The sequence below is a fragment of the Manis pentadactyla genome, chromosome 10, assembly GCF_030020395.1.
Source record: "Manis pentadactyla isolate mManPen7 chromosome 10, mManPen7.hap1, whole genome shotgun sequence".
Taxonomy (NCBI): domain Eukaryota; kingdom Metazoa; phylum Chordata; class Mammalia; order Pholidota; family Manidae; genus Manis; species Manis pentadactyla.
Genome location: NC_080028.1, coordinates 98,121,064 through 98,143,239, shown reverse-complemented (window position 1 = coordinate 98,143,239; position 22,176 = coordinate 98,121,064). Strand labels below are relative to the sequence as shown.

General features: G+C 39.2%; 1 protein-coding gene across 3 annotated transcripts in view; it reads right to left on the bottom strand.

Moving 5' to 3' along the window:
* Positions 1–22,176, bottom strand: part of SMURF1 (SMAD specific E3 ubiquitin protein ligase 1) — a 103,218-nt gene that overhangs the window by 23,333 nt on the left and 57,709 nt on the right. For 2 of the 3 annotated variants that reach the window (XM_036896973.2, XM_036896974.2), the window contains exons 2-6: positions 4,635–4,673; positions 3,428–3,536; positions 2,068–2,201; positions 1,857–1,922; positions 540–615 (exon numbers count right to left, since the gene is read on the bottom strand). In XM_036896973.2, the coding sequence (XP_036752868.1) occupies positions 540–615; positions 1,857–1,922; positions 2,068–2,201; positions 3,428–3,536; positions 4,635–4,673 (424 nt within the window). The remainder of the gene's footprint in view (positions 1–539; positions 616–1,856; positions 1,923–2,067; positions 2,202–3,427; positions 3,537–4,634; positions 4,674–22,176) is intronic. The other variant, XM_036896975.2, reaches the window with a different exon arrangement.

Here is a 22,176-nt window from a genome sequence, read left to right as displayed (position 1 = left end):
TCTGGCCCTCTTCTGGGGGATGCCGACTGCGTTCCCAGGACTCCGCAACACCTTCCTCTGGGCCCTGGACTTGCCAGAGTATGTTAATGTTGGATTACGTGAGGATGCCATGAACTAGTAGTGATCACTGCCCAGCTCCACTCATTCCCTGGGGATTGCAAAATCGTGAAAGTGACCAAGGAAAGATTTTGAGAGTTTTCGGGGGTTTTTTTGAGTTTCTTAAGGCTTTTTTTTCTCTGTGTGTCATTATGAACTCAAGGATTTTTAATATATTTAATGTGTTTCAGTCCACTGCAGTGATAATTCTTATTGAAAGCTCACACTGGCCAGTGGGGACCTCCATAAATTGGACCCTGAGTCTTTGGGGCATGACCTCACTGGTCTTTGCAGCTTCCTTTATAAACGAGGACACCAGATGCCAGTCTGAGCCCCACGCGCACTCGTGCATCCCCAGCACTCAGCACAGGGACACGTGTGACGGGGCCCCTCCTCTGAGCGGAGCCTCTGGCGGCAGAGCTCAGCAGCCGCGCAATACACACCCTTCGTGCTCCAGCAGTCCCCTGCAGTCTACCACGGGCCCTCCGGGGCCTATCCTGTCTCGTGTCTGTAAACTGACTAAAACAGAGAAGAACGGCCTGCATTAAAATCCAGTGGCATTGCATACAACTGTAATACAGTGAGCCATTGTGAATGTATAATTTATACACAATATTTTAAAAGCAAGTCATATGTATATGCACACACACATATATTCCTGTGCTTTCAAGTATAAGCATTTTCTCCATCAGATGCATTCCACTGTGCACTGCTTGGGACCCTCCAGGAAATGTGGAGCAGAAAGAGTGCTCTGTTTTTCATGCCCTCCATAAAAACACCACCACAATATTCACTTCCTCTTAGTTACCTTATTTTTAAGAAGACTTTGACTTACGTTTAGAAAGGACATAGAGAGCACTTTGAGTACCTGCAAAGTCTAGATCAATCTAAATATTTATTCTATATCCCTAATATGAACAACAAAGACATTTATAAAGTTGCTTACAGTTGTTTATTTCCCCCTGCCACCTCCCTCCAAAGAGAAAAGAAGAAATCAGAACAGAAAAAGCATTAAGTGGGAACTTTTTCATGATAATGATTCAGGATGTATACCCACTGTTCTATATCTTGGGTCAAGTCTACATTAAGACAATACCTAAAAGATTTGGGGTTATAAGTCACTCTGGTATGCTGCTCAAATATTATGTTTTCTTTGATTTTCTGCAATGCACACAATCAACATCTGGGTACCCTGAGATGCTGATAAAAATGGGGTGGATGATAGGATGAGCTCCTCAGATAAATCACTTGTGACAGAATACCTCCAGTGAACACTTTGTAGCAATAGCACATTTTATTTTTAATTCTAAAAAATTCAATCCACTGACTTTAAAATCATATTACGTAAAATTTTCAGAAATCATCTTTGCCTTATACATATTATGATGGGCCTTCGTGAAGAAACTATTTCTCAACTCTCGCATACGTGGCCACCATTCTTATCATCTACACTTGGAAATACAATGACAAGCTAATTGTCCATTAAAGTGATCATTACAATTATATTTAGAATTATAACCCTAAATCTCTTTGTACCTTAGTCATTTAACTCAACTCTGAATGACAGGATGACAAGACTTAGATAAAATAGTAAAAACCACACAGATGAAACTTCTTAATACTGAAGATATGGCCCCATATGTGGTTTGCCCTTCGAAGTACGTCCCCATCGTCAGTGCCCACTTGTGTTTTCTCAGGGATGAAGAGTTGAGTGTTAAGTTCTGTAAAAGCATCTCTTATACAGATGAGAAAGTTCTTACCCACTATTTGGCCACGAACTGCATCAGTATCTGAGGGATTTAGTTTGCATAGATCCAAACGCTGGTCTGCAAACAAACAATTCAAAACTTAACCCAGGGAAATATTAACTAGGGAGGGAGGCAGGATTTCTGTATTCAGTATTAAAAAAAAAAAAAGCCTCATAAGCCGCCTTCTGTTGCATTAAGAGGTAGAAAAGCATTTGGTCCTTACATCCAGTATCTTTTAATCTGCTGATGGCATTGGAGAGCAGCCGCACACAGCCCAAGAAGCCAGCTCCCTGCTTCTTATGAATTTTCTTGTGGTTCCACACACTGATGGTTATAGAATCAGTTTTCCCAACATATCTGAAAACAACATGCAAACTCACTTTTAATTGCATTTCTGAATCTTTAGAGTGCATTAAGATTTTATCTGATTGAACTGTACAGAAGAATCCTTTTTAACTATTGTTGGCTCTGTACTACACATGTGAGAGGCACTCAATAAATATTCATCAATGAACTTCAATAGGCTTGGAAAGGACTTCAATCGGTTATGGAAGAAGCTGATGTAGATCACCACATGATGATGAGAATCTTTTAACAGAGATTTACTATATTTTAATAGTTCCAAAGGACAGTGACATGATTCACAAATTCCCACTAATTACAGAGTTAATATCGAATACTAATTTGCAATAAGGGACTAGTTATAAATCTGCAGAGCCAATCCAAGTACACTAATGAGTACTAACTCAGACATTCATCCCCCCACTTAAACTCACTGTAAGGTAACCACAGAGGAGAGCTTTCAAGACAAGGACTGACAGCCACTTTCCAAGGCCACATATGGTGACCTCAGTGTAAGCAGAAATGAGTCTTGGGCCCCACTGCTGAAAATCCCACCAAACCCAGGACAATTTGTCTTAATAAATCAATAATCACTCAGTATTATTACCTTGATGATAATTAATTAGCAGGGATATGAAAACATAGGTGCATATAAACTAGTGGCTTTCAAAGTACAATCCACTCTTCAATATAAGAAGCTATCTGATGACGCACAGGCTTTTTATATGTTCAATATACCAAACTGTATTATCTCTTGCAGAAAATTTTTGTACTAAGAAGCTGAATTTTTTTTAAAAAAATCAACAGAAATATATAAATACATATTTGCATAATATGTGTGTATAATAGTACCACATCTTTAAAATAAAAGCTTTTTTTTTTTACTTTCAAGTAAAAACTCTTATATAAAACCAGATTTAGGGTTTCACTGGAAAAAAAAAAAGCTTATCAAGGACATGACTGTGGCTCTTTTTTTCCTGTTAGAATGGCCAAGAAAAATGGAAAAGTTTGAGGATCACAGTTACAGAAGCAAACCACAAAAATCTATGAAAATGTCAAATGTAAGAACTTCCACACATATGAATTCTAAAATTGGTCAATATATGTCTGTTTGGACATCAACTTCTGCTATCATTAATAAGTTAGCAATCCCTTTTTATAAATTATTAAATGCTTGTCTTCAAAGCTGGATACGTACTTTCCTGCCACTCCCCAAATGGCTTATAGAATATTCAACTCACAGATCATAGTGCTGGTTCCACTTTGGGTCCAGTGTGTTTTTCACAGTGTCTGTTGAGTGGCACTGCCCAGATCCATCCACAACAATCTTAGCAAAAGGGTCGGGGAGTCCTAGAGGAGAGGGGACAGCCACATCTTGATGAGACTACAGACCTATCAATTCAACACAGAACATAGGCTTGCAGGCTGAAGACGATTACCCTGGTACATTTTATCTCTAATTTAAGGTTAGTTTGGATTAGCAAAATCAGTTCTTTCTATTTAGCTTTCTAAGAAAAGTAGCCCAGTAGGACATCACCCCCAGATTTTTAGAGGCTAGAAATGAAAATGATGAACACGGGCTTACATTCTCATGTCCATTTCTGATGATCACTCAGAGGGGCTCATGGAGGAAAAGGTATCTGTAATTAATTATTTTTACACCCTCTAAAAAATAATAATCTTGTTTACTGATTTTTGTCTACTTTATCCATTGAAGGAAGTATTCACCAAGTCTTAATTCGGTAAATTCCTAAATGCAGGAGTATGAATCAGACATGGTTAGAAGATCAGCCAAGTGGCAAGGTAAGGGTTTTGGGGCAGACCTGAATATGAGCCACTGCTCTTGAGCATCCCAGCTACTTGAAGAAAGCCTGTGAATCTAAGTTTCTTCACCTTTAAAGTGTGAATAATACCACTTAAGAACTGAGCAACGCTCTTGTCAGGATCAGAAAAAGTGTGAAAATTTCATGCTGCAGGCACCTACTTAACAGTAGGTGAATTTCTTAAGTTCAGGGGTGATTCCTTTTTACAACTCCTTTAATGACTAGGCTTTTAAAATGTGATTTAATATATAAAATTTGACTAACAATTTTACACAAACCCAGTTAGTTACTGGGAAAATGTTTCATCTGTGTTTGAGCTGAGAATGCTTGCTTCATCCAGCAGAAAGCAATACTTAATGGGCAGAAAGAGAGAGAAAACAGGGTGTGGCTGGCACAGGGAATGAGAGGAGACCATTTTTCTTATATGAATTATTCTGCGCCTTGGAGCAAAGGAGTGTCTGCACTGTAGTCAACTGGGAAATGAAGCTTGTCAGACCCTGAATTTCTATTCAGTAAAGCGCAGGGCTTTTAGGAGGATCCACCCAGTGTTTTTTTTTAAAGTTTAAAATTTCAGAAATAATGTGAAGACAATACTTTAAGAGAGCAAAAAAGGGTGTTTACTTACTGAAGAAGTCTTTCTTTGCAAGGTTCTTGGCACATAATACTAAAAACAAACAAACAAAACGCTAGGGTTAGCATTTATGGACAAGATATTCATCACAGCGGGTTGTAATGGACTGAAGTGCGTCTTGCACTCACCATCCCCAGCCCCGCCACCATGTTGAGGCCCTAGCCCCAGTGGAATAGCGCTGGAGGTGGGCCTTTGCAGGAATTCTTAGGCCTAGAAGAGGTCACATGGGTGGGCTCCCATGATGGCATTAGTGCCCTTGTAAGAGACCCAGGGCTTGCTCTGGCTCTGCATTCCACGTGACGGCACAGGAAGAAGGCGGCTGTCTGTGAGCCGGGACCAGAACCAAATCTGCCCGCACCTCGCGAGTTCTTAGGCTTTTCCAGCCTCCAGAACCGGGAGAAATAGTGTGTTTAAGCCGTGTAGTCTACAGCTTTTTGCTACAGCAGCCCAGACAGACCAAGATGCTAGTTCATATTTGCAATGGAAAAAGAAAGTTCTTCTAAAAATTACTGTTGCCAATGATTGTCTGATTTAGTGCTACATTAAACAAAAGACGGACAAGTAACTAAAAAGTGTTTTCTCCTCCAATTATAAAATAACTATAACAAATACAAAATGTTTTAAGCTTAAAATCTTAAACACATACAGATTTATCGATGTTCTTATAACTGCTCAGGATCACATAAATACCAAGTCAAATGAAGCCTCCAGTGTTCACTTTTATAGTTATTGCTAATGGCAACAACAGGAAATGTGCATTCTGGATATTCTGATAAACGATGCAGTTTTGTAAGTGTAAAGTGTGTTACGTTGGAGAACAGAAAGCAAGGGGAGAGGCAGAAAATATGGGGACACCATCAGGCATTGTGGAAAACCAATGACGGACTGCCCGCTAAGCACAACAGTAGCACATGGAAAGAGTGCAGCAAAAGCTGCTGTTATTATTTCATTGTTGAGGTGGCATCACTGCTAAGAAACTTTGTAACTGACCCATTATGTGAGTAAAGCTATTATAAAGAGAATAAACACCAGTGTCTTTTTATATTGTGTCACAAATGTTGCCAATTTTAAAGAATATAGTGTTTTTCATGAACTATTTTATTATTTTTGCTGGTACTGCAAATGGAATTGTTTTAATTTCATTTTCAGACTCTTCATGTCTAATAGAAGTGATTTTTATATTCAACTTGTGTCTTGCAACTTTGCTGAACACATTTATTAGCTCTAATACATTTTCGTATTCTTTTGCATCATCTGCAGAACTCTATTTTTTCTTTCCAGTCTGGGAGCCTTTTCCTTCTTTTTCTTGCCTAACTTGCCTAACTGCCCAGCCCTCCAATACAATATTGAATCGAGGGGGCAGGTGTCCTTGTCTCGTCCCTGATCTTAGGAGGAAAGCATTCAGTCTTTCACACTGACTATGGTGTCAGCTGTGGGCTTTCTGGAGACGCCCTGCATTAGGTTGGGAAGTTTCCTTCTGTCCGTAGTTCATCCAGTATCTTATCATAGAAAGGGTGTTAGCTTTTGTCAAATGCTTTTTCTGCATCTACTGAGATGATAATTTGGTATTTGTCCTATATCTACATGATACAGAACATTAATTGGTTTTCAGATGTTAAACCAACCTTGCATTCTAAGAAAAATTCCACTTGGTTATGGTGCATAAACCTTTTAATGTGCTGCTGTATTCAGTTTGCTGATATTTTGTCAAGGAATTTTCCTATCTATATTCTTAAGGGGTATTGGCCTGTAGTTTCCCTTTTCTGTGTTGCCTTTTTTTGCTTCAGAGTGATAGTGACCTCATAAACTGAGTTTTTTTTATTATTAAAGTACCATTGATATACAAAAAATTATGAAGGTTTCACATGAACAACACTGTGGTTTCAACATTCATCCATATTATCAAGTCCTCACCCCATCCCCTCATTGCAGTCACTGTTTATCAGTAAGATGCTGTAAGAGCCATTGTCTTCTCCGTGCTGTACTGCCTTCCCTGTGACCTAACTATTTTGTGATTGGAAATTACAGTACTTAATCCCCATCTCCCCACCTCCCCAATCCCTTCCCTTTGGTAACCACTGGTCCCTTCTTGGAGTCTGTGAGTCTGCTTCTATTTTATTCCTTCAGTTTGGTTTGTTTTTATACCCCACAAATGAGTGACATTATTTGGTACTTGTCTTTCTCCACCTGGTTTATTTCACTGAGCATAATACCCTCTCTAGCTCCATCCATGTTGTTGTAAATGGTAGGATTTCTTTTCTTTTTATGACTGAATAATACTCCATTGTGTATACATACCACATCTTCTTTATCCATTCATCTGTTGATGGACACTTAGGTTGCTTCCATACCTTGGCTACTGCAAATGCTGCTGCGATAAACATAGGGGTGCATATGTCTTTCTGAATCAGGAATCTTGTTTTCTTCCAGTAAACTACTAGCAGTGGAAATACTGAGTCAAATGGTGTATCTATTTTTAGTTTTTGAGGAACCTCCTTATTGCTTTTTCACAACGGCTGAACTAATTCACATTCCTACCAGCAGTGTAGGAGGGTTCCCCTTTCTCTGCATCCTTGCCAGCATTTGTTGTTTCTTGTCTTTCGGATGTTGGAAGTTGGTGAGAGGTGATATCTCACTGTGGTTTCAATTTGCAATTCTCTGATGATTAGCGATGTGGAGCATTTTTTCATGTGCCTTCTTGGCCATCCAAATTTCTTCTTTGGTGAAGTGTCTGTTTAGATTCTCCACCCATTTTTTAATAAGGCTATTTGTCTTTTGGGTGTTGAGGCGTGTGAGTTCTTTATGTATTTTGGATGTTAATAACCCCTTATCGGGTAAGTCATTTATGAATATATTCTCCTAAGCTGTAGGACTGAGTTGTTGTTTTTTTTAAGAAGAGTTTGTAAAGTATTGGTATTCATCCTTCTTTAAGTTTAGAACTCATCAGCAAGTCATCTAGGATTGGCCTTTTCTTTGAAGAAAATGTGTAGTTACCAATCCTATCTCTTTACTTTGTACAGGTCTACTCACATTTTCCATTTCTTGAATCAGCTTTGGTGGTTTGTCTTTCTAGAAATGTGTTGATTTCACCCTTGGTACCAATTGTAGGCATTTGGTTGTTTACAGTATTCCCAGATAATCCTTTTTATTTCTGTACAGTTGGTAGTAATATTTCCTCTTCAGTGTAGTCTTTATATCCTTCTTTGCAATATATATATATATATATATATATATATATACACACATGCACATACACATGCACTCTTTTAGTCTTTTTTGTGGATGGATCACAATTTATTAAAGCTCCTACTGGTGTTTTATTTCTTGTTTCTCTAATTTCAAAAGTAATACATGGTTATACAAATGAAAACTCGGAAATGTGTTATGTAGAAAATGCATTCTCCTGAAACCTCATTATCACTTTTGTTTAACACTTTCCTGGCTAGCCTCACATGTTTATTTTTCCCAATGAACTTTGGAGCAAGTTTTTAAAAAGTACCTTGTAAATACATTTGAGGAGAATTTACCTCATTGCAGTATTGAATATTCCCATTCTTAAATGTATGTCGTATATTTATCCATTTACTCAATTCTTCTTTAATGTCCTTAAGTAAGGTTTCAAAGTGTTTCACAAAAGTGTTCCACATTGCTAACTGGGTTTACTCTTACTGTTTTTGTTACTATTGAAAATGGGAGTGCTCCTTTCACTGCATTTTCTAATTGTCATTTGGATATAGGAAAGCTATTCATATTCTTACATTAATTTAACATCAGCCATCTTTTCAGCTCTGTTCAAATGGGCCTGTGGCACTATTTCCTTCAACTTCCCTGTTCTCGCTCACAGTTCTGGATGTCTCAGAGGCCCTCATATCAAACTCAAAGTGTCCAAAGCTAAAGGTGAACTCTTGCACTCTGCCTAAGGACTGGCCCTCTCCCAGGATCCACTACCTTGGAGACCTTCAGCAACACCCACCAGCTGCACAAGAGAGAAACCTGGTCACTTCTTGATCTCCCCCAAATGTGCTGAGCCCTCACCATCTCCAGCCTCATTCAAGCTCTCAGCATGAGCCATCATGAAGTAATCTTTGCAACATGTAAATCCCCTCATGTCTCTTCCTCTTTAAAAATTCGGCACTGACTTCCACTACAAAACTCCAACCCTGTCAGGCCCCGAGCCCAACCAACTGCGCCTCTCCAGCTTCAGGTATTAGCCACCAGCTCTGGCGCCTCATTTTTCTGAGGCACTGTAAGAATTTTGGTAACATTTCAAAAGGATTAATCTTTGTTCCTATTTACAAGACTAGCAATGTTTTCATTGAAGGCTCATTCTAGTGGAATTTTGGTCACATTATAAAGTGAAGAAGGTCTCGAGAATGTTGGCACAAAGAATATTTTTCCTTCCATTTTGTGCAAAGGTCATTTAGGGTCCTACTGAAACTAGCCAAGTTAATGGCCTATGATTTCTCCTCCTAGAATAATTTTGTGGTCTCCAGATAGACATAAATTCCCATTCCATGTAGATCTACACTCATTTTTAAACAAACAGGCTATCCTCCAGTCAGGAGTGAGCTTCTGGGGTCGCAACAGTGAACAAGAGGTATTTGCTCTTTCAGAAAACATTTGTTCAGGGTGGCCCACTGCATGGCCGACTCATCTCCAACTCTGACATGCCCCCTGCCTTGGACAAACCATGTCTCTTACATCCCCTAAATTCCTCATCATATGCCAGTTCCCTGATGCTGGGGACATAGCAAGATCAAGTGACATAATGTTCGCTCAGTATCTGAAATTCCATGGAAGTGTTTTGCTAACTGAGGCACATGCCATTAGGAAGACAAGCTTCTCCACAAGGTCCCTGATGAAAGCTCTGGGTCCCCAAAAGGCTGCTGTGGTTTCGCTCACTCCCACATAGGCTTCAGCAACACCAACTTCATACTTTATTATTTCAACTTCAGAAATGTTTTCACTAAGTTTTCATTAAAAAATATAATTTATCGCCTAAGATAGCTGCCAACACATAATATGCACTTAATGTATATCATCAGCTGTAGACCTCACCTAACTTTAAACTGTAAAACTCACTTTTTAAAATCTACTTGGAGGAAAATCCTTTATCAACATTGTCTCCCTAAATATGTTTATTTTCCCTTCAGATGTCCCTAATTCGAACGCCATACAAAATGACAAAGTTTATTAACTCCAGCACTTACTTCAGCGCTGTTAGTCTGGTGCCTGGTCTCCTGAAAGGCACACGGTGATTTCACATGAGGAGCTAAGGAGCAGTGAGCAACTTGGGCTTCCAAAACCAACCTGCAGGTGGAAGGTCTCCCAGGCAACCATCCGACCAATACATCGGCCAGAAACATTTGACAAAACCTATCAATGGAATTACAGGGTTTGGAAACTTCGTCGTTGTTTTGTGAAACTTTGAAAATATAGCCTGATTCCCTTCAGGACCTAATAACAGCCCCTAAAATTTACTGAATGCTTACAAGGTGATTAGCACTATACTAAGTCAGGATTGCATTTATTCAGCGCCACAATCACAAGAGATAGTTCCTGGTATTCATTTTCCTGAAGAGAAAACCGAGGCTTTAAAAGATCACAGAACTTAACCAATCAAAGTCCCAGTTAGTAGAAGCTCCTGCTTCTGAGCAGTGAATCCATTTATCCCTTTAACAAATATTTGCTGAACCCACCATGGGCCAAGCCCTGTTCTAAACTCTGGAGATTCCAAAGAAAAACAACTAAATATGGTGCCTGTCTGAGGTACTTCCCATGTCTGAGGGTTTGACTTTTAAGGAAAGGTAACTAAAATCATCCTCTTTTTAACAACTGCTTAAAATTGACTTCTCAAGCTTGGACTGTTCCAAAAGTTAATAAACTGTATAAAATATAACTCAACTTTGTCAGGAAGGAAATGAATTTTAACCCCAAAATCCTGTCATTAAGTACATTATATCTGATTGTCACCCTAGAAAGACCAAATGAACTCCATTAACAGGAGCTAATCCAGGGTCAGTGGTGAGTGCGTTGTCAGGGGTGGGGGTGCGGGGCACATAAACCAAACATCCTCACCCACCTGCCCCCTGCAGGCACACTAGTATAAAACAAACCTGTGTTCTGGGGATGCCATTTTAAACAAGGTGATCGCTACTGAGGGGAAACTGAGGGGTTAGTGGGAAGAAAGCTAGAATTAGGCAAACTAGCCTATAACCTGAAAGACCAGACCTAAAACAAACAGGCAAAAAATTTAATAAATAATAGCAAGAGAAAGTCCTGTCAGCATTTTCTCTCCTTCAGTTACTGAGCTGACAAATGAGGCTTTAATAATTTGATGCATAGGATGGTCAACAGAAAACCCCAGGGTAAGGACAGAGTTTAGCAAAGTATCACAATGCAAATAGCCGCACACATGGTTATGAAAAACAATCAGTTCTAGAGCACTCAAGTATTAAAAGGTACTATTTTGCATGATTTTAATCATAAAGTCTTATATAATTACTTAGCTAATCATTATTCACATCACGGTGTAAGTCAAGATAAAACCATTATGCTCAATTTAGTTGAGAAAAATAGAAGCTCAGGAGATTGAACTTGCTCAAGGTGACCCAGCAAAATTAGTGAGAGAAGAACTTGGTCCATCCATGAATGGAAACCACATAGTTCACTGAATTGTGATCCTTCATTCAGACAACTGAGTGTTAAAAATGAAACAGTTTGTCACAACATGAAAACTTTCAAATAAATGTGGCCAACACTAGATTCATCAGCTAATTTAGATTTTAAAAAATCAACCACGACCCAGGTATTCTCTTAGGTATGTAACCAACAGAAATGCACATATACATGTGCTTGTCACGCAGCAGAATGGTTATAGCAGTACAGTTAGCAATAGCCCAAGACTGAGAACCACTGAGATGCCCGTCACAGTACAATGAATAAGGAAGCTGCGGTATCCACAAAATGGAATAGGGTACAGCAATAAGAACAAACTACAACACAATTAGGAAGAAATTATTGATGAATCTCACAAACATGATATTCAATGAAAGACACAATATACATTAGACGGTATCATTTATATAAGAACAAAACCTGGCAGAACTAGTATGTGCTGATGAAGTCAGGTGTGATGATCCAGGAGCAGGACAAGGTAATGACTGCAAGGGATCATGGGAAGAAGGCTAGATCCCTGGAACTGATCAAGAAACTAGATCCCTGGCTTGATCAAGAAACTAGATCCCTGGCTTGATCAAGAAACTGGGCAGGCTCTGTTTCTTGACCTGGGTGCTGATAACACATGTGTGTTCAGTTTGTGAGAATTCAGTGACCTGCACACTTAAATACTTACAGATCAATCATAGAAATCAATGGAACAAAATATAAAGTCCAAATACCAACCTACAGGTATGAAATCAATTGATTTTCACCAAAGTTACCAAGATAATTCAATGAGGAAAAAAAATAGTCTTTTCCTACTGGAAAATGGGCTATTCAGTTGGAATAAATGGGATATCCCTAAGGGGAAAATAAATAAACCTTAATCCTTACCTCAATCCTTAATCCACACTTTACAGAAAAATGGACTTGAAAAGGAGCACAGATTGAAATACTAGATATGATTAAGAAAATAAAAAGGCAAGGGAAAATTCTCCCAGTGGTGAGAAAATCTTCATGACACATATATCCAACAAAAGACTTACATGCTGAGTATATAGAACTGTTACAACTCAATAAGAAAAAGAAAACCAACCCCAATTCAAAAATGGGCCAAAAAACCATGGATACCTCACAGAAGACATCAAAAAGACATGCTCATCACTAATCAATAAAATGCAAATGAAAACCACAATAAGGTTCCACTACACACCCACTAGAATGGCTAAAATAAGTGTTTACAAGGATATGTAGGAATGAGAACTCTCATACATGGCTGGGGGAAGTGTAAATGAAACAGTCACGTTGGAGAACTGTTTAGTAGACATCTACCTTATGACCTAGTAATTCTACTCCTAGGTTTTTATCCAAAGAAATGAAAACATATGTCCACAAAAAGATATGTGCAATAAGTTAACAGCAGCCTTATTTATAACAGCCGAAAACGATAAACTGACAGGCTTTTACATGTGAATAGACAAATGGTCATGCGTTCATGCAATGACTACAGTACCATAATAAAAAAAGGGTGAACTATTGATAGATGCAAAAACATGGGTAAATCTCAGAGAAATTAAGAAACATTTAAGAGTATGTACTATATGACTGCATGTATATGCTATATGACTGAAACTTTAGAACGAGTAAAATTAAAGTAAAAAGCAAATCACTGGTTGGCTGGGTCTGGGAGCTGGATGGGAAGACTGGCTGCAAAAGATCACCAGGAACTTCCTGGAGTGATGGAAATATTCTGTACCTCAATTTGGGTGGTATAAAATATTTGGAAGAACACATGAAACACTTGAAAAATATTTGTGACACATGAGTGTCACATATTTGTTACAATTCATTGAACTATACACTAGAATGAGTGCATTTTATTATAGGTAAATTATACTTCAATAAACTTAAAGAGTAAAAAAAAAGTCATAGTGCTGTTGTGGGTAAAATTGTAATATTTCCAGAATATCTCACCTGGCTTTAGTATATCTGCATATCAACAGGCACTCAAGGGTAGAGAGAAGTTCATCTCCATATCAGTGGGTAATTACCTGGGCAAGGAGGGCTTATCTGTCTGTACCTGAGAGGTGAGGGGGAGGGCCGATTTTGCTCCTACTGGAGCAGGAAAGAGAAATGGCCCAGGACTGCAGTTTGTAAGCAATAAATGGATTTTAAACTTTATTTCTCCCTTTGACTGATTTTGGTTTTTAGAGGTATTTTTCCCTGGGATTTCTTCCCGGACTTACAGCTGTACAAGAATATATAATGACATAAGACAATATAATTGGCATATTTAATTGAAAAAGGTTACATTTCTAGTATCATCATCCATTAAAAGGAAAAAGGTTCCATGGAGAAAGGATGCTTCTAGAACCAGGCCAGGGAATATACAAAATGAGAAACTTCTAGTGACAGAAGACAAGGAGAGGCTTTTAAAAAAAAATCCCACCATACTGAAGAGGGTATGACACAGGGGCACAGGAGCCAAGTGACAAGAGCTGGAAATGGCTAAAGTTGAGCCATTTTGAGAAACAAAATTAATAAAGTAAGACTGGGTTATACCCCCAAGTATAAGACTCAGTATTTCATGAGTCCATACTGATATTAATAAATGACTGAATAATCATGGAGGAAAAGGGACAAATCTAGTGTGCTAAGGGATTCCAAATAAATTACATAGATATTCCACCCTAAGGAAAGGGTGAGGATCCCCACTCATTCAGTGCGGGCTTTGCACAGTGCCTTCCTTCCAAAGGGTAAAGTATGGAAAAGGGGGAAAGAGGGTCTTTACAGAGAAAGTGGACTAACATGCCTCAGCCGGGCGACCAAGGTCAACAGCAACACCGGTAAGTCATGTGGATGGTAGACCTCTGCAGTCTTCCTCCCAAAAGCAACCAGTCTAACCGTGAGAAAAACACCAGACAAATCCTAGCTGAGGGATGTTCCGTAAACACCTGACCAGTACTTCTCAACACTGTCAAGATCATCAGAACCGAGAGCAGCTAAGACACTGTCACAGCCCAAAGCAGCCTCAAGAGACATGATAAATAAATACAACATCATATCCTGAAGTAATCCTGAACAAAATCATTTAGGGGAAAACTAAGGAAATTTGAATGAATAAGGTACACCATTAATAATGTATTAATATTGGTTCGCTAACTGTAACAAATGTACCATACTAATATCAGATTTTAATAATTGGGGAAATTGTACAGGATATGTGTGTAAGGGGGTGGGGATAATATGGGAACTCTGTACTGCCTCTATAATAGTTCTGTAAACCTAACTGCTCTAAAAAATAAAGTCTGTGAGACTCCAAGAAGGGAGTGGCATTACCAAAGGGGAGGGGGTGAGGAGAAGGGGCTGAGGGGTATTATGTTTAGTACACATGGTGGGGGGGATTCACGGAGAAGAAAGTGTAGCACAGAGAAGGCAAGTAGTGACTCTGGCATCTTACTACACTGATGGGCAGTGACTTCAATGGGTTATGGGGGGGACTTTCATGGGTGAATGTAGTAACCACAATGTTTTTCATGTGAAACCTTTATAAGAGTATATCAATGATATCTTAATAAAATAAAGATTGTGAATAAAAAAACTGAAACAAAGGCAGGTTGTAGAACAAGCAGTGTGCACAGCACTCCTTTTTTGGTGAAATTGTGTCTGTGTGTGTGTGAGTGTGTGTAGATATGTATTTAAATGTCTGGGATATAAACTAATATGGCATTTATTTTCTTGTTTTTGCTTGGCTGTAATCTTTAAACTTTCTGCCAAGAATGGCTACAGAAATAACATTTATAAGGAAAAATAAAATCTTACTTTTAAAGTCACAAAATTAGCAACTTTGAAAAGGACCGTAGTGCCGGCAATGACCTGGGCTCGCTTCTCCGCACACCGCCGCCGAGGCTGCCGCCTCCGCTTCCGCATCGGACCGCGGCTCTGCCGCTCAGACCCCCGGCCCGGCAGCCCGCAGGGCCGGCTGCGGCGTCCTTCCAGGCGGGCACACAAACATGTCCACGGACACGGGGGCAAGTGCAGAAGGGGCCCCACTTAAGTCAGTAAGAGCATAAAAACACAAAGCTGTCCTGAGGATGGAATTTTCAAAAACTAATTCACAAAATGGTTTTTTTTCAAAGAACGTCGGGTGCACTCACTGTGTTGCTCTCCCTGCGTTGGTACCTGAACTCCTGTGCCTGTTTCTTTCTTTGGGAAAAAACAAAAAGGCAGCACCACACCGACCCCACTGCCAACCTGGATGAGGTCTCCCGCCCGAGAGCCTCGGCCTCGCTGCTGCCCCTTCCTCACAAAACCCACAGGAAGGAGGGCAAATACGCACACGGCTCTGCGCCTGCAGATTAAAGGAATCCCCAGAGATGGACAGCAAGCCAGGAGGGGGCAACCTAGGTGTAGACAGACGACACAGCCACACGCGGGCTGCGGGGGCCGCAGACTCCAGGCGTGGGAGTCGGGAGGCGGAGGCCGGAGAGGCCGCTGGGGTAGTACGGTCCAGCTCCCAGTCGAGGGGACCACTGCCCAACGGGGGCCGCGGGCGCAGGGCGGCGGGGTGGGCGTGGAACATCAAAACACAGAGCGCCTTCCCCGCGCGGCCCTGCGCTGCTCCTGCAGCCCCGCTGCCTCCTCCCTCCCTGCCCCTTGCACCTTGGCTGAGGAACGGGAAATCCCAGCTGCAAAAAGGAACCCGCGAATCACCAAACGTTTATGGAAGTCACACCACGAAAGAGAAAATAAATCATTTTCCTCCTAAAAGAGAGGAACCACACGTGGAATTTAGAAAAGCTGACTAGGTACGAAGCTACAAAGGAAATTTCAATCCATTCCCCAAACTAATAGACAGTCCACATTCATTCACTAAATGTAATAAAAACCCACACCAAATATATATCCTAAATAAATCCATACACCTGCAAAATTTTAAACCTATTTTTAAATAACTCTGGAATTAAAATGAAAAGTCAAAGTGAAATCAGAAACATTAATTTGAACTTTTGATTAAAAGTCAAATGAAAAGAAAAAAAACTGTATGTTAAAATGCAGGCTTAACTTCATTAAAAACCCAGAAAGATGGAAAATATATGAAGCTTTCAACTCAAGAAAGATAAATACGTTTAAGTCTAAAGAAAGCAGAGGAAGGATTTAATAAATAGCACATATTGATGAAAAATAAAACAGGAATGTTGTCAGTAAAATTAGAAGCCAGTTCTTTTAAAATATTAGGTTTTGAAAATGAACACACCTTTTATATGTAAGCCCCCAAAACCGAAAAGGTGCCACACCTAACTCACACAAAGACAAAGGGCGGAGACAAACCGCGAGAATACAGTTTACAAATCCTAAGAGTACACCACAGACGCAATTTTAAACCAGTGGTTAAACTGAACATTTTTCTAGGAACATATCATGCCAAAATTGGCCCCAAAAGTAGTAAAACTCTGACCAATAACCACAAAAGTTCAAATGGTAGTTGAAAATCTTCCCACAAAAATAATCCCAGACAGCTTTACAGGAGAATTCTATCAAGATTTCAAGATACTGGTAATTCCCACCTTATAAAGACAGTTCCCACCTTATAAAAAATTTTAAAAACATAAGGGAAGCCACTCCAACTGAGTTTATGAGGCTGGCATCAAAACCAGAAACTACAGGAAAAGAAAAGAAAACTACAGGCTGTTGTAACAGTGCTCCCTAATGCTCCCAATACCCAGAAGGCTACACTTGCAGCTCCCCCGGAGTTGGCGGGAACCATGGGACTGTAGTAGCGGAAGGGGTGTGTGTCACTTGTGGGTCCAAGTACAGAATACAGGTAAGAGGTCTCCAAAAGCCTTCGCAAAGCCTGAAGCCACCACGTGAGATGATGGAAGGGCAGATACCCGCCAGCCTTGATACGTGAATGACTACGTGGAAAACAAACCCCGACCAAGAACCTTTGCACAAATTAAATAAATTACCTGGGGAGGGAGTGGGGGTGCAGAGGGAAGGCGCAGGCAGAACACCAGGCTTGAAACTGGTGGACAGGGAGGCCTTTAAGCCTAACATTTTTGTTCTTCCATAAGGAGAATATTTGTTTATACATTGCTTCTTCATTAAAGGTAAATCTCACAGGACCAAGGGAAAAGCAAGAGAAAAGAAAGAATGCAGAGAGGAGGAGGAAGAAGGAAAACTTAACAGAGGGAAGAAAGTTAGGGAGGAAGGAAAGAGGGAAGAAATTCATTTAATTCCACTATTGTAGAATAGTAGACTGGAAGAGCTCTTGAGCCCACCCTATTAACAGATAATGAGACTTCCTAAACTATTCATTGGTGCATTTTTTTCTGTTTATCTTCTTTTTAAACCAGGGGAAGAATAAACATAAGATTATTTTTAAGTTCCTAGGTTTGATTTTGTAGGAAGGAATGGCCCTAATATGGAGAGAACTCTCCAGAGATAGATTTAGTAATTATTAACTATAAACCTAACAATTGCTAATATTTAATCATGCTTTTTCTGTGCCAAGCACTATGAATAGCACTTTACAGATTATATTTTATCTAGTACTCACAACAGATAAGGAACCCAAGCTTAGGTGAGATTGTTACCCTCCCAAGACCACAAAGCCAGTAAGAGGGAAAACTGAGTCTGTCTGCCTCGGGCGCCCAAGCTCTACACTGCGCTCCGGATGCAGTATGTTTTGAAAGGTATAATTACGGTGACAAATTGACATACAACATAAGGAAGCCAGAACACTCTGGAGAAACATGTATTTTGAGAAAAGCAAACAAATATGACTTAAAAATACTAAACAGGAACTCTGCTAGTTCTGCTTCTAACTAGAGAATGAAAAAAAATTGTAAAGTAGCAGTATCTCATTAAGTATACATTTGAAAATGTAACATGTTAAGATATAATTCACAAACCATAAGACTCATACTTTCAAAGTGTGACTACAATTCAGTGGGTTTTAGTATATCAGAACTGTCAACCATTACCACCATTCTATTTTGTATTTTCATGATTCCCCCAAAGAAGCTCAGTACCCATGAGCAACCAATCCTTTCAACCCCCCTTTCCCCAGGCCCTGGCAACCACTGATGTACCTTTCTGTCTCTGGACATTTCACAAAAATGGAATCATACAGTATGTGACTTTTATGACTGGTTTCTTTCATTTAGTATGTTGTTTTCAAGGTTCATTCATGTCATAGCAAGTGTAAGTACTTCACTCCTCTTTGTGCTAAAAAACATTCAGTTATATGGATATACTCCATTCCTCAGCTAATGGACATTTCCATTGTCACCACATTTTGACTAGTGTGAATTATGCTACTAATGAACATTCCTGTAACAAGGTTTTATGCAGACACATGTTGTCAAACTCTTGAATATATATGAAGGGGTAGAATTGCAGGGTCACATACTAACTCTATTGTTCAACATTTTGAGGAAATGCCAAATTGTTTTCCAAAGTGGCAGCACAATTTTACATTCCCATCAGCAATATATAAGGTTCAATTTCTCTACTTCCTTGCCACCACTCATTATTATCTGTCCCAGCACCATCTGCTGAACACTGCTCTTTCCCCCATCTAATGGTCTTGACATCACTGAAGAAAATCAATTGACTGTAAATGTGAGGGTTTATTTCTGGACTCTCAATTCTATCCCACTGATATACATATATGTCTACCTTTATTGCTGGTAACACTCTGTCCTGATTATTATAGCTTAATAGTGAGTTTTGAAATTGGAAGTGTGAGTCTTCAACTTTATTCTGGTTTTTCAAGACTGTTTTGGTTATTCCGGATCTCTTGCATTTCTATATGAATTTTAATATCCACTTGTCAAGTTCTGCAAACAAAGCCTCCTGGGATTTTGATTGGTAGGTACTGTGGTACATCTGTGGACGACTGCCATCTTAACAACATTTGTCTTCCAATTCATGAACATGGTATGTCTTTCCATTTACTTAGAGCTTCTTCAATTTCTTTCAATGTTTTCTAGTTTTCAGTGTACAAGTCTTAACATTTCTCTGGTTGATTTTATTCTTAAATATTTTATTTTGATGCCATTTTAAAAGGAATTGTTTTAAGTTTCTTCTCTAGTAGATTAGTGGTTACATAGAGAAGGGGGAATGAGGGGGTTTGGGGGTGACAGCTATGCGGTACAGGGTTTCTTTTTGGGGTAATAAAAATGTTCTACAATTGTTTGTTGTGATGGTTACACAACTCTGTGAATATGCTAAAAACCATTGCATGGTACAGTTACATGGGTGGATTTTCTGGTATGCGAATTATCTATCAATAAAGATGTTACCAGACAGAGAACACTACTGAGTCAATGAAACAAACTCTTAGCATTTTGTACTTTTTCATTTATTTCAGTAGGGAAGAGGTCGTTCCACCTCCCCAAGGCAGTGTCAAAAAAAGACACTGTTAGGACACTGGTGATTTACTTCCAAACATTAACTCTTGTTAAATTAGTCTGAAACAAAGATATATATGACTGCCATAATATTAAACTAGGAAAAGAAATAAAAAACTTCTGCTGCTTACTTTTATGATGTAGATCAAGTACATTTTAGCTTGACAAATAAATGACCTGCCCATTAAACCAACTAACGGCTGCTGTAATGATTTAAAAATTATTGGAATAGTCTCTCAACTCAAATCCCTGCATCCTGTATTGATTTAAATACTAATTATTCCTAAAACATTACCAAATCCTTTTGGATAATACCTCGAGGGTCTACACTGCCTACAAACTGCTCTCTTTGGAGTTCAAAACACCAAACAACTTCTCTTGATCAACTTTACCAACTTTATAACCCAAGCATGGTTTATTTAACTGCCACCAGACCACAACACAGCCATTGTTATTGCTGGCCTTTTCTTTGTGTTGCATGTTGTCCTATATGACATCTGACCAATATTTTTTGAGCTAGAATGTGGGCTCAGCAATAGTGGATGGCACATAGCAGGTGCCCATTCAATATCTGTTGAAGAGCTCTACTTAGTATTTTAGGCCAGATTCTAAGTCTTAAGCCCTTCACCTGTGTTATATCTCCTTCCACAGCCCTGCGAAGAAACTAAGGATCTGAGAGGTTACTTACCCAAGGCTACACACACCTAATCACTATCCAGTGACTGAAATTCTATTCATTCTTTTGGTTACAGTTCAAATCCTACCCTTTTCCCTGTGAAGCCAACAGTGATTTCTTCTTTCTCTGAGCTTCTGAAGTACCTCTTGCCTTTGACCCATAAATCTACACAACCTTGATTGAAGCTGATTTATTTCTTAGAGCAGTTTTAGGTTCACAGCAAAACCAAGAAGATACAGAGATTTCCCATATCTTCCCTTCCCCTACACAAGCACAGTCGCTCCCATTATCAACATCCCCCACCAGAGTGGTGCATTTGTTACAACTGACAAACCTACATTGACACATTGGTATCACACAAAGTAGAGTTTTACATTAGGGTTCATTCTTAGTGCTGTATGTTCTGTGGGTTTTGACAAATGTGTAATGACCTGTATCCACCATTACAATATCATACAGATTAGTTTCACTGCCCTTAAAACCCTCTTTTTTCCGTATTCATCCTTTCCTCTCCCCTAATTCCTAGAAGACGCTGATCTTTTTTATTATCTCCAGTTTTGTCTTTTTCACAATAATCATGAAGTCAGAATCATACAGTATGTAGCCTTTTCAAATGGGTTTATCTCAATAACATGCATTTGCAGTTCCTCCATGTCTTCTCATGACTTGATTGCACATTCCTTTTTAGTGCTGAATAATATTCCATCGTCTAGATGTGCCATTGTTGCTTCCCAAGTTCGGGCAATAATGAATAAGCTGTAATAAACATCTACGGGTAGGTTTTTGTGTGGAACCTAAATTTTTACCTCCTTTGGTTAAATACCAAGCAGCAAAATTGTAAAAGTTTTTAGTTTGATGAAGTCTAGTTTTTCTCCTCTAAAAGACACTGACTCCAGAACTCTCAATTCTAATGAAGAAGGTAAAAAAGACAAACTACAGAACAGAGATGCCTGTTCTGGTCTTTTGCTCATTTTTAAATTGGGCTGTTTTCTTATTGTTTAGGTTTAAGTGTTTGGTGTATATTTTGAATTAACAGTCCTTTATCAGATATACCCTTTGTAAATATTTTTTCCCTGTCTGTGGCCCCTGCATTTATTTTTCAGATTTTTATGTCTCTCAAAATAGGGCTTAAATACAGTAAAATTCTTTTGAGTAGCCATACTTCTCTCCTTGGGAAGTAATACCACCTAATGTTAAAAGCAACTTTAATGAAAATTCTTATCATCCACATAAAACACAACGGATGGCCTTTCCATTTAGCGGCAGTCATCAGTTAAGCCAGATGGGGGACTGAGAGCACTGGGAGCTATGAGGAGAACGCAGGCTCATGCACTGCACATCAGCTTCCTAAGCTGCCAAGCCTCTCTAACCCAACCTAGGCAATAAAGCATACAGAAAAAATGCAGACCTCTAGCTCACATCATATACAAAAATTAGAAGAAATCCTAGATATAAATTTTTAGTCATAAATCTTCATAACCTGGGACTAGGCAGTGGTTTCTTAGATGTAGCATCAAAAGCACAAGAAGCAAAAAGAAAAAAACAGATAAGCTTAATTTTGATGAAGTCTAGTTTTTCTCCTCTAAAAGACACTGACTCCAGAACTCTCAATTCTAACGAAGAAGGTAAAAAAGACAAACCACAGAATGGGAGAAGGTATTTGTTAAGTCAAATATTTGCAAAACCTGGAAAGGGACTTGTATCTATGATTTATAAGGAATTCTAACAAACCAACAATAAAAAAGACAAACTAATTAAAATATAGGCAAAGGAGCTGAACAGG